The sequence below is a fragment of the Catharus ustulatus genome, chromosome 9 (genome assembly GCF_009819885.2).
Source record: "Catharus ustulatus isolate bCatUst1 chromosome 9, bCatUst1.pri.v2, whole genome shotgun sequence".
NCBI classification, from domain to species: Eukaryota; Metazoa; Chordata; class Aves; order Passeriformes; family Turdidae; genus Catharus; species Catharus ustulatus.
Genome location: NC_046229.1, coordinates 17,421,608 through 17,439,785, shown reverse-complemented (window position 1 = coordinate 17,439,785; position 18,178 = coordinate 17,421,608). Strand labels below are relative to the sequence as shown.

Below are 18,178 nucleotides of genomic sequence, written 5' to 3'. Positions count from 1 at the left end.
TTCATTGTATTGATGATGTCTGTAGGCAGATTAGTAGAAGCTATTCTTGTCAAAGGAAGTACAATGCCAGGAATTTTACTGTGACATTTTGTTTTTAAAGGGTTATTAATACTTAAATTACTCATAGGTAATTTTTTGTTGAGAAAGAAATCTGTTTGCTTTTGTATTGTCCATCAAAAATTACTGCTTCACCTTGCAGTGGAAAAAGATTTGAAGATTACATTTGGGTTACATAGTGAATGGGGATTAGAGAAAAAGTAGGAAGCTGGCATACAGTAGCCATTTCAGACAGGATTTTAAGAGAAGAGTTTTAGTGGATTCAGCAGGTATGTGATACATATTCAAGTGTTTTGGTTTTTTTTTCTAAGAACTTGAGAGCAGCGTTTATTTGGGTTTTATTCTTTCAGTTTGACACTACAGCTACAGCAGTTATTATGACTCGTTGCAGTACCAGGGAGAGATACATACAGATGTTAAATGGTGCTGATATAATAGAGAGCAGGTAACTAAGTATTTTTTAAATAAGACTCTAGATAGTAGCAAAGCTTCATAGTTTCTACAGTATGTGTTTTTCTTCACATGACTTTTGGGGTATTTCTTTGGGCTGTTTAGAAGAAATCAAGAGAGAATTAAGGAAAATAAAAGCAAGATTTTCAGGAGTTAATGGTCTCTTGTTTTATCCAACAGAAGAATCTTTAGAACATCTTAAGCTCAAAAAAATAGTTTAAGATTCCTGCTGGAAAACAGGGAAAGCTGAAAGAGTACTTATTGCAAAGACTAAAAGCGGGAATTGAAAGCAGACCATGTCTCTGAATTTCTAGATGATAGAGTCTGGAAAATACTAGACCTATATTATTACGAGAAATATGTAGGAAAATGAACACATTAAAAGAAAAAATGGGAAATTAATTTTTCAAATATATTTAGAATATCAATAGCACAGAATGTGTGTGCTTCAATTTTTAAATGTATGTAACTGTTTTCTAATAAATGTGAACTTCACCGTTGACAATTTATTTTTGCTTGCTGGACGTTATGCCATAATAAATTACATTGTTGATTACATACATAATCTTTACTGTGTTCTGTCACTTTCACTGATTACAGTGAACAGTTGTGGTTTGGGGGAGGGGTTTGTTTGGTTTTGTTTCTTAAAAAAATTAGTTTTAGCATGTTTAATATTGCCCATTGGTAAATGTCCTTATCTCTTGTTTTTTTGCACTAGCTTGCACAAGCACCTTGTTGAACACTTAAATGCAGAAATAGTGCTGCATACTGTCACAGATGTCAGTGTAGCTTTGGAATGGATACGATCAACATTCTTGTACATTAGAGCCTTAAAAAATCCAACTTATTATGGTTTGTTTTGTTTTATATTTTTAATTCATATAATTATGACACTAGGATATTTTATGTCCATATTGCTTGTTTCTGTCATTTCCTTATGGGCCGTTATTTCATAATGTGATGAAAACAAGATGTGCAATGTGGCCTGTAACATTTTGTTCATTAAAATAAGTAGTGAGAACTTCAGCATGGTGTAACATTTAAAAACCATGAAGAAGCCATTTACAGATTCATAATCTATTTCTTTGGATCTCAGTATGCTGGACTATGCAGCATCAAGTCATAATGTATTTTTCACTGCTGAATATGTAATCTGTGAAGAAAAAGAATAGTATTTCAGTTTTTTCTAGAATAAAATTCCAATTATCTGAATTCTGGTGTCTTCAATTTGTCTTGTGCAGAACATTATCCCAGTCCCCAGCCCTCACCATGTCTTTGTTCCTGCCCATTTGCTCTACACCTGATTTTGAAGTCATTGGGTAATTGCTGGAGACAATTTTTTAGAAGGATTTAGAACTAGGACTGGAACATAGTACATCTAGGACTTGAATGATTGTTACAGCTGAGATTGCTTCCTATATTCTAAAATAGGAGAACTGTGCCTGGAAATTGCTACTGATGTTTCTGAAACTTTTAGGACTCTGGTATTTTACATGGGAAAATGTCTGCAGTATTTACCTTTGCACATCTATTCTGACAGCCTATTACTGATATTTAGATAGTTATACCCTATAAGACTTGTGACTTGTTTCCAGTCTGATAAATATTTCCACATTTTTCACTTTGGGGTATTTGTCTGGCTCCTAAAAATCAGCATATCAGTTTTGATGGGTAGTGATATTGAAAAGGAAGTGTATAATAGTATTAGGTTAAAACAACTTCTGTCTTTTCCATAAAGGTTTTTCATCTGGATTAGATAAAGTTGGAATTGAAGCAAAATTACAAGGTAAGTGGCTTTTTAGCTTATTTTTCAATAAAACATTACTATTTAGGGCAGGTTCACCCATGTTTATTATCTACATCCATTAATTTCAATAGATCTATTTGCAGAACAAGTGTAATTTACTCTGATGTGTAATTGATTTTATTTCATTATTAATACTTTTGAAATATTATCAGTACAATGTAACTGGTAGAAAAGCTTTTCTTGTATAGAGGAAAATCATCAAATGCCTTTACCTACCTCATCTCCATATACACGCTCAGAAATATGAAGCAGAATGCTTTAATTTTGAAATTTTGATTGTCATTCTTCTTAATTTTCCTTCGATTAATCTCACTTGCTTTAATTTCTGTTACTATACTTTTTGAAAAGTCCTTTTCAGAAATTGTCAATCTTCTGTTCAAAATTTAGCCTTGAAAACAAAAGATACAAAATGTAAACACCTTTGCATTGTCCAGAAGCAATTTAAAATTGCATTATTTTTACAGACTTTTTTTTTTACTAAAAAAATTAAATAAATTTTAAAAATAAAACCCAGTTATTGACTTTTTAAAAGTACTGCATTTTAGCGATGTGCAATTCCATTAGAAAACATATAGCTGACAGAATAGTTTGGGAATTGGTGCTTCTCAACTTTAAATACAGAAATAGCATACAACTCTTCAGATGGTTTTGTTTTGTTTATTTTTTATACTGTAAGTTTTCTGGTACTTTAAACGTTAGTATATTTATAAAAGAGTACTTGCTATCAGGTTCTGCTAATTTACAAATACAGTTTTCTCTCTTCAATTAAAGTTCTCATGTCCATCATAACCAGAGCATTGGAGGAGGGTCTGGTACACAAAAATATGGACAGATATGTGCCCAGAAATTTGTAGAGCTTGCACAGGAACTCCACTTAGACATTTTTTTACATAACTGTGTAGGAAAAACTTGTGATTGATTTTGGGCTTAGTGGAATGATGCTGAGGCTGTTCATTGTGTGAGGGTTTCAAGGCCTGTTTTCAGGAACACAGTATATTTGCTGCCACTTGATGTCTCCAAATGTGAGAGAGGTTGACTCTGACTTGCAGACAGTGAAAAGAGCAGTACGTAGCAAGAAAATTTGTTTCTTTCAGTGGTTTTCTATCTTTTCATACCTTTTACCTCAGGACTTTTCTATTCTTGCCATGTAGGTTAAAAGGAATAGAGGGAATGAAGCATGATACTACCTAAATAAGCCTTTATGAGAGAAGGAATGGTTTAAAATCATCTGTAAAGATAGTGCTAGAAGAATGCAATTCATGCTTTTTCAGTGTGGATTATATTTCCTTGAAGCTCTGATGTTAAAAACTACCTCTTTTAAAGAGTTCTTGCAGGAAGCAGCTCCTCTTCCCTGCAACTTCCCTGCAAATATTTTGTAGTAATGTATATAGTGTTTTCATGTATTTCATGTGTAAAGTGAATAATTTCTGGTTGCTAAGGGAACTATCTCTTTGAGTGCTGTTCTAACTGACTTTTAAATTCTGAATATTCCCTTGGTCTTGAAAAAAAAAGAACAAAGGTACTTTGGTCATTCTTATGCAGATATGTGACACAATAGGTTTAGTGGAATAAATACAAATGCACATGATACAGTATGAAAATTTCTAATGAAGGATTCATGAATACTTGTGGGTATTTGAAATTCGAACCATTTAGGTGTTAATTCTAGCAGAAATCTTTTGTGTAAGTGCTGTGAGCTCTCTGATCTGTCATTTAAAATTGAATATGGCAACTTACATTCTAGCATCTAGTTTCTTTTCCTTTGCAACTTTTGCCTTACTGAAAAAGAGTTGGCTTGTCCTGTATCAATTATCTTTGAGTGAGTTTTCCCAAGCAGAAGTTAACCCCTACCTTTAATAGAAGTAGGATCATATTCCAAAACCTTTACTTGAGTTCAGTGGAATTGCTTGGGTATGCATTCATTGAAATTTGATGATGATGTTTCTGGTTTCTACATAGATAAGGTATTTTTAGTACACAAAGAAAACATTTTTCAAATTTTTGACAGAACTGTGTCTGAAGAACTTAAATGATTTATCATCTTTTGATTTGATCAGGATGGATGAAGCAAATTATTTCAAACCAACAGGTAACATTTGTTTCAAATACAGTAATTTTCAGAAGTGATGTAGAGATGGTAGTGCACTATAAAGGGTCTCAACTACCCTTGTCACCCATCAATGAGTACACAAAAGTAGTAGAGAGTAGAATCTGAGGGACTGTTTGAGTAGAATATATGGACAAGTTTCTTGACCAAGTCATGGATGTTCATTCTCTTATCTTGTTTCATGAATAGATATTCTCTTGTTGTTGCAGAAATTTTGTTGCAGATTAGGAGAAGACTGCAGAACAGGATAATTGGTTGTGGCACAGTGCAATGAAGGACAGGTTTTATCAATAGCTACTCTTCTCTACAGTCCTCTGCTAGAGGTAGTTGGCTTTTAGCAGCCACAGTTCGCTGCCTGGTGTGTTAGTGCGACTTCGTCTCCATTGGAGAGACCTGCCACTGGCACATGCTTCTTCCTGCCACTCCATGATTGGGTCAGCAATGCCAATCAGACAGCTGGGGGCAATGACATACTGAGTTGTGGGGGTAAATCTCACAGAGGCCTGTAAGAAGAAAATTAATTTAATTTAAAAATCTCCAAGCCACTACAATACACTTGGCATGTTTATTTTTTAAAGGTATATTCTTCTTTTACAGAGACTGGAAGATTAATGGCATGGTATTACATTGCATTTGATACAGTGAAGCAGTTTTTCACAATTAAGGGAACTGAGACTTTAAATGAATTGGTAATTTGACTTTTTTAATACATGTGTTCATTTGTTTTTAAACAGTCTAAGAAAAGAAGTGTAAGGTGTTGTTTATTTTAAAGACCTCAGGCTTTGTTTTTATAAAGTTTTAGATAATACATCTAATTAAATTCTATATGGAGTGGTTTTGAGGCTTTGTACTTTGAGATCTTTTGATTTCTTTCTCCCCTCACTAACCTTGCTTATGAAGATGCAAAGTTGCTGAAGCTGTTCTGTTCATGTGTTAAACACTTACTGTTTTGTGGTTTAGTAGTCTTTTTTGTTGCAAAACCCAGTTGCATCAAAAGGAGGTTTTACTTTTAAGGGAAGTGTCCTCTATTTTAAGCAACTTTCCTCTTTCAGATTACAAGTTGTTATCAGAATCACAAGACATTTTGTTTTCAGGCAAATACTATGGTAAAACAGATTTGCCATGAAAAAATGGAACACTTGTTTTCCTGTGACTATCTTTGTTGTTACAGTGTGAAGAAAGCAAGGTGAAATAGCTAACAGCAAAAGTTGTTTGTATTTGCCTTGTATAAAGTGTTAGCAATGTGTATGGTTGATTTGAGATGACCTCAACTGAAATAGGAATCAAAAAGCTGAACGAAAAATTTCTCCTTTCATTAATAGCCTTTATAGGAAGAGGAAAGAAAGTTGGCCAGTATTAAAAAGAACTGATGGATTATGTCTTCATGGTCATACTGTTGAGACAATTTTATTTTTTAAGTGTTCTTTTCTAAAAAAAGTTAGAAGAAGTGATAGAAAAAAAGGGCAAATTAAAACAATTACTAAAAAACTTTAATTATTACAGATTACAATGATCTCCAACTGTGCAGAATTTGTGGATGTGAAGTTAAGAATAAATGAAAAGAAAATATTGAACACTTTGAATAAAGACAAAGACAAAATAACTATCAGGTATTAAAAAATTTATTGAAAATCAAAAGTACATATTTAACAATAAAACAAGGAACTGTAGAAAATATGTATATTTCCATGCATAGGTTTCCAATGGAGGGGAAGATAAAAACAAGAGAAATGAAAGTAAACTGGTAAATATTATATTGCCTTTTAATTTTTTAATAAAAAACTGTCAATTTATGGCTGTTGAAGTTGAAGTCCCTGACAAATATTTTGTCATTTTGCAGAGGACTGGATTTTGTATTTTGTTGTTTCTATTCTGAATTTCCTTTTTTTTTCCCTATTTAAAACTTTTATGTTGTTCTTTGTGTACAGTATAGCTTATATATCAAACCCATTCTTTTTCCAGTCTCATTCAGGCTCAGCTGGGATGTATTCCTATTCAAGACTTTACTTTGACACAAGATACTGGCAGAATATTTAGAAATGGCTTGAGAGTTACTAGATGTATGGTAAAATTTAATCCATTTTTGGTACATATCCTAATAAGCCACATTTTGGTTTATTAACATAAAATCTTCTTTTACAGGGTTAGCTGACTTTCTGGCATCATCTAAGAACAACTTCTCTGCTTTATTAAACTCTTTGATTTTAGCAAAGTGTTTCAGGTGCAGACTTTGGGAAAATTCACTTCATGTGTCTAAACAATTGGAAAAAATTGGTAGGTAGTAGTTAAAAATCATAAAAATATAATCTTGACAGAGAATCAAAACTCATAATTAGCCTGCTAATTTCTGTGGTGTCTGCTTACATAACTGAATTAGTCTCCTAATTAATTATTTGTCACAATTGAGTACCACAGTTGTCAGAAGAATCTGCCATAACAAAAGTAAGCTGTTTAGTAATTTTCTTCAGATTTTCTAAGTATTTCAAAATTGTTCTTATTCCTTAATGTTCCTCTCATCATCCCAGGCATATTCCACATTGATGTGATTGCGTGTCCCTGACTGGGCTATGCTTTCCTTTCTAAGCAGCTGTTGCTGTAGGTCCTCTTACATGTTTGCATAAAAACCTTTTAATTCACATTGAAAAGGGTAGGAATCATGAAATAGAAATCAGTTTATTGTGCAGGAGTTTCTTATACACATGATGATCAAAAGTTTCTAATGATCTTCTTCCTTTCACTGTATCCTGTTACTGAATGAACTTCTGGTTGGAAGTACAGGCTTGTCATAATTATTTGAAAAGGAGTTCAAAAATGTTTGAGTCCACTGTGTTATAAAAATGTAGTCATACTTGTTTGAGGTAGTAGTGTATCTTCCTGCTTTGATGTCTGGTCTTATCATACCTTCATGCTTTCAAAATTCACTGCAGTGTTCTCTGTATTTCTTCTTTATAGAGACAGATCAGCTCTGCACTGAGCAGTGTAGTACAGAGACCTGCAAATTAGGGAATGGCTAAACCTGGAGGTCCATGGGGTACAGTACCTTACAGCCCTGCCTGCTCAAGTGCAGAGGCTGTAATGCTTCATTCATGTGGATTCAAAGCAAGGGCAGGGCTTGTTAGCCAGTGCACAGCACAGTGCACAGTGCTGGGAACACATTTCCACTATCCCACATCTGTGCCAATGTCTACACAGTCATCTGAGGAATCTGCCTCATGTTCAGCATTTCTGTGGAGTTAGGATGAGTGGAATAAATATGGCACTTGCAATGTAGACAAATCCTTTCCTGTACACCATATTCAGTAGAATAAAGTCATGTTTAGTTTTTTAATAATATAAGTGGTGTATATACAGACATCTCTGTCCAATTTTGCTTTTTTTAGGTACTTTTTTCTTATGCTGTCATGGCTCTTGCAGTGTGTGTTACAAAGAACTGCTAACTTCCAAAGTGTCATTTGTTCCCCTCACAAACTTCTTTTGAACATTTTTCTCACAGTTCACTCTTTTCCTAAATCAAACACTGAATTGATGCCTGTAGTATGATGTGATTTTTAACCTCTGCATATGGCTGCTAATCTTATGCTGTTTCTTTCAGAAGTGAAATGAATTGTTTAAGTTCATAGAAATTTGCTGATACCATGTAGCATATTCAGACATCCTGAATTTTTTAACTCTTATCTCAGCATGCTATTTTAGAACCTTAAAAATGCCTTATTAATCAACATTTCCATTATAAGTGACTGTTCTTTGACTGACACTTTGCCTTACTAAGACTGATACTTCAGTTGAATTCTTCCTGCATTTTTACTATTCTTGTCCAATAATGATGCTCCCTCTTGTTGCTGAATGGTATGTTTGATTTCTGTTTGCTTGTTCTGACAGACAAGATAATGATCAGTTGTCATACAGGATTTGACGTTTACTATTTGTTCAATTTCATCTCTACCCCCTTTTTGCTCAGAAGTGCAGATGAAAATAAAAAGTCTTATTTATATCTGGTATTCTCTTCACTGGTGGAAATCCTTCTGCCATTTTAGGACTTAGGATAAAAGAGTTAATCTTCAGCTTCAGTAAAAAAGAAACAGGGCAACAGCTCTCGCAGCAGAAGTAACAGGTGAGAGTTTTCAGTCTCCAGACTGCAGAGCTTCTGCAAAAGAGCAGGGAGATGGAAAAAGATGTTTTCCCTAAGTCTGACCCAAAAGATGTTAAAATACACATAAAAAGACAAAAGGTCTTCTGTTTCTCTAAATTATTAAATTCTTGAGTTAAATCTTTTCTTATAAGATTACTGTAATGTCTTCCAAGAAGCAACCTAAAAGTATCTAAAGAGGTTTCCCACTTAATTTCAGATTTCTTACACTGTTTTGCAGAACTGTGTGAGAAGGCTCTAAATACTCATTCTAAGTATTTGGTTCTATTTTTTACCTACAATCATTGCAGTTATTATAATAGTCTGTAGTTCTGGGTCAGTTAAATGCCTTTTCATGTGCTGTGATAACTCTAAATCTCACTGGAAGTTCTGGGAATCACAAAGATAAACAGAAGTGTACGTGGAATTCTCTGCTTTTGTGGTTTATGTGCCATGGGAAAGTGTTTTGCTAAACCTGCAATGACTTGTAGAGGATTATAATAAATACTTCTTTTTCAGTGAATTTCATTATTAACTTGCTCAAAAACTTTGAGATCTTTATGGTTTTAACATAATTACATAATTTCTTGAATAGGGAAAACATTTTGAGGCAATTCTGTTTGGCATGCTTTTTTATCATATATATACAGAACACATTCCTTGAGTCTTGTAGAAAGTGATCTAAAATCTGTTTTACTGTAGAAAATGTGAAAGTTTTCATCATTGAAATATTGTATATTTTCATGTCTGGTTTGTATTGCATTTCTTTTTCTCTTTACTAACGGAGAAGTTAAATAATACTGAATAATACTGAAACACTTAAACAAATTTAGGGATTTACTGGGCAGAAAGCTACATCAAATGTAAATTGTTTATGCTTTGGGTTTACCTGCTCTAATGTAGTTGTTAGAATAATTTGAGTTTTTTTATTGTCCTTTAACAGCATAAAACTTGTATACATGTTTTCCACAGGTGTATCACTGTCAAATGCTATGGTAAATGCTGGACTGACATCATTTAAAAAAATTGAAGACATAAATGCAAGGGAGCTTGAATTGGTAACTTACTATTTTGTACATAGATAAATATGATAGGGAAAATAATGAGGATCAATACTGTTACCAGAAAAGCAATATAGTTAATATTTGTTTGCTATATGATCATAGCAAAATTTAGATGATTAGGTGATTTATTAATTTTAACTAGTAGAATTTTTAAAATTGTGTAATTACTGCTAGTTTTCCTTGAAAATATGTCTGATGTTTTATTGTAACAAATTTAATGTGAATGATGATTTCACTGATATGTCTGACTGTGGAAAGCAGATACTTAAATATGTAGAATGTCATCATTAATATGGTTTGAAACAAAGGACAATATGTACTTCTCTAATAGGTGTTGGGAAAATATAAAAGGGAATATGTATTTACAGTTTCTCTTAGTGTAGGTTAATTATGAAAATCCCAAATTTCCATTATTGCAAGTTTGAGATAGGAGTACAATAAAAATCTAAATCATCTATAAAGCACTTCTTATTTTAAGAAAGGTAAATGTCGCCCTAGGTCTGGGGTTTTGGCTCTTGGCTTCTTTTCTGCAGAAACTGTTATTCCAGTGTTCTTGAAGCTGTAACAGACTTCTAAATCTTACTTGGCTTTTTCTGCTTTGACTTTGGAAGTTTGATTTCTCGTTTCTGGCTCCTTTTCTGTTTTTTCTTGTCATTTGTTCTGTTTTAGTTAAAGCTGGTGCAACATAAACATCTCATATAAAACCTGAGTAGTCATTAGTAGTTAATTGGTTCTTAACTGAACAGAAGCAGTAACAACATGAAAAATAGTTGGAATTTTCTTTTGGTAATGTTGCTGTTCTGGGCATCACTGACAGTAGAGAAACAAGGGTGAAAGGGGCTTTTGTTACTAACATAATTACTCAGGTGACTTTGATTCCTTGGATTTACATCTTTGCAGATTTTAAACAGACATCCTCCTTTTGGAAACCAGATAAAAGAGTCTGTTTTGCACCTTCCAAAATATGAACTTGAAATTGAACAGGTACATTCTTTTATATTTATGGTTTTATGCTGGTATTATTAAATGAAAAAGTGAATGCTGACTTAAAGAAATTTTCATGGATAGAAGCTCATACTATATTGTGATCTCCTTCCATCTTAGTAGGTAGAATGAAACTCCTAAATCTCAAAGGAGAGCCTTGGAACAGACATTCCCCATAATATATTGGCCTCTCTCATTGATAGCATTTCATGTTACAGATGTAAACCAGTATATCCACATTCTACCACTGTATGTGAGTCTGAGAGGCCTCTTCTGTCTTGAATTCAAACAAACCCTAGAGACAGCAAAACACCCAAATAAAGCTTACTGAAATGGTGTTAGCTCATGTTTATTTTTTACAGCACACTTAGGAATCTAGAGAAATAGTAAATTACTACATTAACCTAGCTGGTGCCCTTTCAAAGGAAGGGTACAATTCTATGTGTAATCAAGAGCTCTGAGGTTCTGATAAGCATTTTGGATCACAAAGACACTCTAGTTTCTAAAATGCAAAATTCGAGAAGTAACTTTAAGTTTGGTAGAAATGAAGACATTTGAAGTTAAAATGTGTGAAATACTATTGGTATAACAATCAGTTCTGGTTTACTTTTCATTTGGCATAATACTAGATGAGTAGCTCAATTCTCAGAACAAAGATTTAACAATTATAAATATCTTATAGAGAATGTTGGGATGCCAACATATAACTTCTATATAACAAGTGTTACTCTTGCATATTTCTCTTTGCATTTGTCTTTAATTCTCAGTACTGAATCAAACGTAGGATATTCAGCTATGGCTGAGTTAGTACTGAAAATCAGTGTCTCAGAACAACAGATAAAAACTGTACCACAAATTCAAATTGCTTGAGTCCTGCTTTTGTGCTTGTATCAACAGATAGAAATTGATGGAAGGGCATATATTTTACTTTGCATGTTTTAGCAGTTATATCATCTCTATCCTTTTCCTTAGCTTCCCAAATACAGTGACACATTGGCCGAAATCTTAGTAACCGTCAAATTAACAAACTATGAGCAGCTACAGACAAAGAGAACAGCACCAGACTTTCACTATGTTACATTGGTCATAGGAGATGATGACAACCAAGTCATTTTTAATCAGAAAATTATGTATGTATGATCAGGTTTTCTTGCCTCACATCGTTTTATGCTGTTGGCTTTTCATCTGTTTTGTGATTGGTAGTTTTTTTCAATACTTCCTACTGATGTCTAATAGTACAAAATTATTCTTTATCCTACAGCATTTTTTAGTCACTGTTGTCATTTAAAATGCTACACAAGATTCAGAAACCCCCAAAACATGCCAGCGTGCTTGTCAGTGCAGAAAGCATGTGTAAATATCAGTTCAACATCAATGTCATATTATGGAAAAGTCATAATAATTTTCTCATAAATATAAAACAAGTAAAATACCTATCAAAAAGACAGATAAACCAGTTGTTACTTATTCCTGTTAGCTATATTTCTTTAATTATATTTTAAAAATTGGGTTTTCCCCTCAGAGATGGAATGAAATTCTCCAGTTAGCTAAGAGATGGTTGGAGCAAATGGGAAAAGAGAAACAAAATCTTTTCCAACTGCTCTACCTTCATGAGAATTCTGACTAAAATCTGGCACTGAAACTCATCTGCAGGATCCCACCCCTCTTATGGCATAAATCACACATTAAGTTACTCTCAGGCCAGTTATCAAGCAAAACTAAAGAACTAGGACCAAATACAGGCCCTTTCACTTGGTTACAGATACTATAGTATGTAGTTGTGTTTTCATTGTCCATGTCTAACAACTTTGCTGATGCATTACAGGGATTCTGTGCTGCTGAAAACTGGAAACTGGATGAAGAAAATTGAAGTTAAAAGAGCTCTTAAATCAGAAGATATTAGTATAAATTTAATTAGTTCTGATTATGGTAGGTTAGGGTATTATTTGAATTAAAAACCAATATGCATAAGATTTTGGAACAAATTACTAGAACACTTTCTATTAAGCCAAAGTATAATAAAGTGAGCTTGTCTGGAAACAAACTTCTATTACATGTGTTTTAGTGGGTTGCATACTACCTCTCACAATTACTTATCTGTTTAATTTACTACCATATTAAGGAACCGGGAAGCATCAAAACTGTTACTAGGAGATAATATTTTGCTCTGTTGATACAAATTGGGATTTTCTTTTGTCCTTCTCCTTCAAGTGAGTTAACTTTCAGTAGGGATAACCAATCAGCCTGACAGGTTATGCTGAGCAGAGCTCTTTGGGAAGGGTTAGGTTTTGCATTTTAGTAAAGAAGTGTTGGATATGGATTAATCTCCACTTTAGTAACAAGAAATTCCTACAGCTGAAAACATTGTGCCTTACCATGTGCAGATTTAAACAAGGGTCCTCTCAGTGTCAATTTCCATACAATTGGAACTATAGCAGCAAACAAGGAGAGACCCTTACAACCTTGAAACACAGAACTTTGAAAAACAATTTTAAAATAGACTGGCTTTATTGAATTCTGTCATCATGCTCCACCAGTAAAGAAGATTGCTGTGTGCTAGATTAATTGACATTGAGATTATTACAATAATCAAGCCTGGAATAATCTATATTTCTTTAGCTAGGTCTGTGGCCCTGGAAAAAGAAGGATTTTCTAACCACACAGAAATTAAAATTGTTCCTTTATCTACATGTTGTATTGAGTTCAGTAAAACTCAGTACAACAGTTAATTTTTCTGAAACTGGCAACAGTGAAATTGGACTAAAACCAAGTGTTCCTAGTCTCTATTTATTTTGAAGTGTGTTCCTATTTCAGACTTGAAGGAAATCTCACCTTTTTTTAAAAGCCTGTCGGTTTTTTCAGCAAATTTTATTTCCCTAATAAAAGACAAAATTACTCTCTTTACAAAGGGTGTCTCTTGTGAATATTGGCACTCAACTTGAGAAGCATTATCAACATACTCATTTTATGCCTTTGCCAGTACAGAGCTGCTGATACTCCTTAACACAGACTGGAGTAGAGTTTAAAAGTTAAAATTTCATCAGCAGTGCAAAGCCATAGATAAATGTAGTTCTAACACAAGAAAATTTGGGTTAAAAGAACTAATTTTGTTTTTCTTCTAGTAATTATGTCTTTAATTCTAAAAAGTGTTTGGGGCTTTTAATCTCAATCTTAAAGAATCTGGTCATGCAAGAATATGCTTTAAGGGCAAATGATTTTTTAAAATTTCCATGATCTTTGAGTAACATGTACTTGCTTAAACACTTTACAAAACTGAAGATAATCAGTAGTATAGAAACAGTTTAAAACAGTTTTAATATTTTTGTCTTCTTTTTCCCAAGTTGGCCTTGATATACAGCGAGCATATACAGCCTTCTACTTAACACCAAAACCAGAGGGACGTAAGGTGCTTACAAATCAAAAATTGAAAGCTGGATCTACCCTTGATAGATGTTATGGCTCACCCCAAAGCCTACCAGCAGCAAAAGTAGATACAGGTAAATGGTCAGATCACAGTATCTGGCTAATACCAAAGTCAACAGCAAATTGGATTTTGCTTCCACTAGGGAACTAGATCTTTATTTATCCCTGCTGTTTCTTTCTCAAAGGTAATAAAAATACAACTCTGCTGCTTCTACTTGTCAAGTACTACACTGCAATTCTTTGATGATCTTGAAAGCAAGAAAAGTCATGGGTGTTTGGTATCCAATATTGCTGTTTGAATTTCTGTATTATATTTATTTAGGAGGCAGATCTAAACAGGAGTTTGATTACAAGAAATATGGAAACAGAGAATGCAACCACCGCTGTAAAAATAAAGATGTGTGTGGGCATGACTGCTGTGAGTTTCATTAAATTTACTATTTCTGATACTTTTAGCCAAATGCAATTTAGAACAGCTCCCATCATACCAATGCCTGCATTAACAGAAACAATACAAGCAAGAGAGTGGGGCCTGAGATATGATGGAGTCATAAAAGCAGCTATAAATAGCTTTGGCAATAGCACTTCTATAGGCACTGCAATGATTAATAATACTTTTTGTACTTAGCATATGATTTTTAAAAAATATCAAGCTTTTTACACTTTTATATAAATACTTTTAGATCTTGTAGTTAACATGTTAAATCTTTTAGAATCTTTTAAGAGCAGATACTAAGCTTAGTGGCCAAGTTTTTCAAAGTAATTTGAAAATAATTAGGATTTATCCCTTATAACTAATCTAAATATTATTCTGCTTCATTTTCTCAGGTAAAACTGGAGTACCTCCAAAGTCACAGATGAATGGAGACACAAAGTTTTCTTCGTACTTAGCTGATTTAAGGAGCAGGAACTCAGTTTCATCTATGCCCCCAGTAAAACGGCTAAAGGTTCACTTGAACGCACTCAGCTATTTCATAGGTTTATTTTAATCTGTTACATATTTGTAGGAATTGTTTGCAGAGAGAATTTTATCACTCAATATGAAAATTCAAGTTTGACTTTTCTGTGTGGAGAGCAAAAAGCAAACAAGTACAAAGGTCCAGGAATCTTTAAGAGATTCTACTGTTCTTTGGGACACTTCCACTGGGCCACTTTTGTGCATGTCCTCTATATTTTTTCTTTTACGGCGCTTGATAGGTTGTGGTTGGTGATGCTCAGAGGCATCACTGGAAAGTACTGCACTGTGACTTGGTTTGGCAAAATATGACCTGAATGAAACAAATTGTGGTATTTATTAGTCACGCTACTAAGAGCCCTTTTTTTCACTAGCAAGTAGATCCACTTGCTTATAAGATAACTATCCCTATTAGTTGTAAACTTCTGAAAGATTTATGGTTTGCACTTTATTCCTCTGAATGTAGTGTTAAACTAGGTCTTTCTGCAGCAAGAAAGACATTTGAGGTATTGGAGGGTTTTATTTGCACCTCACAGTTTTGTTTGCTTGTTTGTTTGCAATAGAGGATTATTTATCCTACAGCTAACACAGATGAGAGTCAACTAGTCTGGCTTTGCCGAGGTGCCTGGATACCTCCACTAGAAGCACATAATTGAAACTTTTTTAACTGAGTATATTAGATAAGCAGGCATCAGAAAGGTTTTATGACATTTGAATATTACAATAACTTACAATATTAATGATGTCATTAAGCTTGTTAAAAAATAACAGTTCTCAGTATGATTATATCTTAAACGTTAAAATATTTTGCTTTCTTCAGATGCAGATGTTAAATCAAGCTGAAAATGTGGATCTCAAACAATTTGTTTTTACACCTAAGTCTTTATTGCCAGCCTTGCCAAGGTATTGCTAAGAATTGTTTTGTGAATAAAATCATTTTGCAGCTTTCTGCAACTGTTTTATTGACATGTCACTGATTTATTTTTTTAAATAGGTCTAGCAATAAACTGTCATCTTTATCACCTTCAGTGCACCAGATAGGTAATACTAATGCCTTAGAAGTATCTCAGAAACCACTGCAATCCTGGAATTGTGGAAAGAGTAGTGAGTTATTGCTAATGTTTAAAATTACAATGTTCACTGTTTTGATTGTTAAATTAATGCTTCATATTTTTCTGCCACAGATAAAAGCAGATACTGTTTTTCAGATGCTTCGAATGTGGACTTTGACCTGAGAGATGATATTTGGGATGATATTGATGATGAGAAATTGGTATTTGCTAGTAATTTTGTCAGTAGAGAATTAGGTAAGTTTATTTCAACAAACTTTTTTCTTTCCTACATACAAATTATTCTACAGGATATTATTTGAGAATAAATTATTACAGTATACAATGAATAGAACCACCTGAAATTTTTGGTTATTTGAATTGACTGACAAGTGTATTATTCTACCTTAAATGTCACATATATTTTGAAATATCTAATGCAGAAGGGAGAGTTGAAAAAAATCACAATTAAAAAAATTTGATGATCTACAAATGCATAATTTTTGTTGCATAATTTATATTGACTGTATATCTCTGCTTATCTTTATACTAATCCAAAACCCACAGAAGAAATGTTTCAAGTAATGAGGCACTTTCTTAATTTTCAAAGTATTATTTATCATATCATGTGAAATATTTAGAAGGGGTTGTGGCTGCTGCTCAACTCTCTTTTAAAAACTTTAATTCTTTCACAGAACATGGAAATACCTGCCTTCAAATTCCAGATGAATGTCAACCTCTCTGCCAGTATACAACAAGCAAAGCCACACGTAACATTTCAAAAGAGTAAGACTTACATAATTTACTACTATTTTATTCAGTTTAAAATATTGTCTGAATTTCACATGTATCTGTGTAATTAAGTACACAGAAGATTGGCTCACTCATAAAAGTGAGTGAAATTTCAATGTTTAAAAGGTATGAGTTGTTGAATTATTTTAATTTGGTTTTTATTTAAGTGTGCAGGTAAATAAGTAGAAAATCCAGAACTGAAAAGCAAATATTTTTGCCCTTGTGTAATAATACTGAAATTATTCAACTTGGTGTTTTCAGTTCATACACAGTACAAGACAACACCAATATTCAGAACTTAGATGCTTCTGTGGTCAGTAGCACATCAAAAGTGAATTTACCTGTACAGAACAGAAATACAACTTTGGTGAGTAAAAATATATTTATAATAGAATTTTCTATTATTAGAGTATTTATTGTGTAAATGTATTTGCCATATCTGACTTATTAATCAATTAGGACATCTTGATTTTCTGAACCTCTCTGTGTTGTCCAAACCTGCATGCATCCTGTGTTCAGTGGGCTATTCCTGATATAGGATATGAATTTACTTTATATAGCATGATCTTGAAACTATTTACTCAATTTGATCATTTTTCTGTGCAGTATAGAGTTAGATTCATCACATGCTTGGTCCTTGTCAAATACCATAATATCAATTAAATACCAGTTCTGCTTTCTACTGTAATCTGGGAGTTTCTGTTGGTTTAACCATATATCCTTTTTCACTTTTATGTTGCAGTTGAGTTTTCAGGAAAAAGAACATTCAAGTCTTTCTCAACAGCAAAAAAATGTACAGTGTTCTTCCATCCCAGAAATAATCTCAGCTTCTTCTAAATTCAGTAGGAAAGAAGATTTTTTCATCTTCACAAAAGAACAGGAAAAAGAAGTAGATCCTAGGTAATAGCAACATATATATGTTTTTCTGTTTCCTCAGTGTTCCAGCACTTAGTTCTTTCTGGAACACAGAACTTTAGGCAATGTGTTAGTTTCTAATATTCATAGTTAAAAAGCTTAATTTTCACAATAATAGTAACAATTAACTTTTCTTAAGTTAAAATTATTTTGCTTATCTTGGTTTCTCTTGACTTTGTATAGTGTTCCTGATTCCATAGATTTTGTTGTGCTATACCTAATTTATTTGTTTGCTTAATCTTTAGATATCTTCTTGATGATGAATCCAATGATGTCAAGCCCTTTCTTGGAATATTTGATGGTATTTTGTAAAACGTGTAAGCAAAATACATTGTAAGTGTTGGGGAAAGAACTTAGTCAATTTTATAGTGAAGGCTTCAGTTAAGAGAATTTGATTTCTGTTGTATACTATTTATCAATAGTTGGATTGCTGCACGGAGTATATAATA

At 33.1% G+C, this 18,178-nt stretch overlaps 1 protein-coding gene across 1 annotated transcript in view; it reads left to right on the top strand.

Moving 5' to 3' along the window:
* The window catches only part of HFM1 (helicase for meiosis 1), a 31,106-nt gene extending 12,928 nt beyond the window's left edge, over positions 1 to 18,178 (top strand). The window contains exons 16-38 of the mRNA XM_033067641.1: positions 408 to 502; positions 1,226 to 1,359; positions 2,246 to 2,293; positions 4,323 to 4,403; positions 5,019 to 5,110; positions 5,925 to 6,031; positions 6,118 to 6,165; positions 6,384 to 6,481; positions 6,564 to 6,695; positions 9,520 to 9,605; positions 10,512 to 10,595; positions 11,568 to 11,725; positions 12,421 to 12,524; positions 13,937 to 14,092; positions 14,341 to 14,436; positions 14,847 to 14,965; positions 15,794 to 15,876; positions 15,968 to 16,077; positions 16,158 to 16,280; positions 16,718 to 16,808; positions 17,076 to 17,181; positions 17,557 to 17,714; positions 17,975 to 18,178. Coding sequence (XP_032923532.1) covers positions 408 to 502; positions 1,226 to 1,359; positions 2,246 to 2,293; positions 4,323 to 4,403; positions 5,019 to 5,110; positions 5,925 to 6,031; positions 6,118 to 6,165; positions 6,384 to 6,481; positions 6,564 to 6,695; positions 9,520 to 9,605; positions 10,512 to 10,595; positions 11,568 to 11,725; positions 12,421 to 12,524; positions 13,937 to 14,092; positions 14,341 to 14,436; positions 14,847 to 14,965; positions 15,794 to 15,876; positions 15,968 to 16,077; positions 16,158 to 16,280; positions 16,718 to 16,808; positions 17,076 to 17,181; positions 17,557 to 17,714; positions 17,975 to 18,041 — 2,376 coding nt within the window. The 3' untranslated portion in view covers positions 18,042 to 18,178. The remainder of the gene's footprint in view (positions 1 to 407; positions 503 to 1,225; positions 1,360 to 2,245; positions 2,294 to 4,322; positions 4,404 to 5,018; positions 5,111 to 5,924; positions 6,032 to 6,117; positions 6,166 to 6,383; positions 6,482 to 6,563; positions 6,696 to 9,519; positions 9,606 to 10,511; positions 10,596 to 11,567; positions 11,726 to 12,420; positions 12,525 to 13,936; positions 14,093 to 14,340; positions 14,437 to 14,846; positions 14,966 to 15,793; positions 15,877 to 15,967; positions 16,078 to 16,157; positions 16,281 to 16,717; positions 16,809 to 17,075; positions 17,182 to 17,556; positions 17,715 to 17,974) is intronic.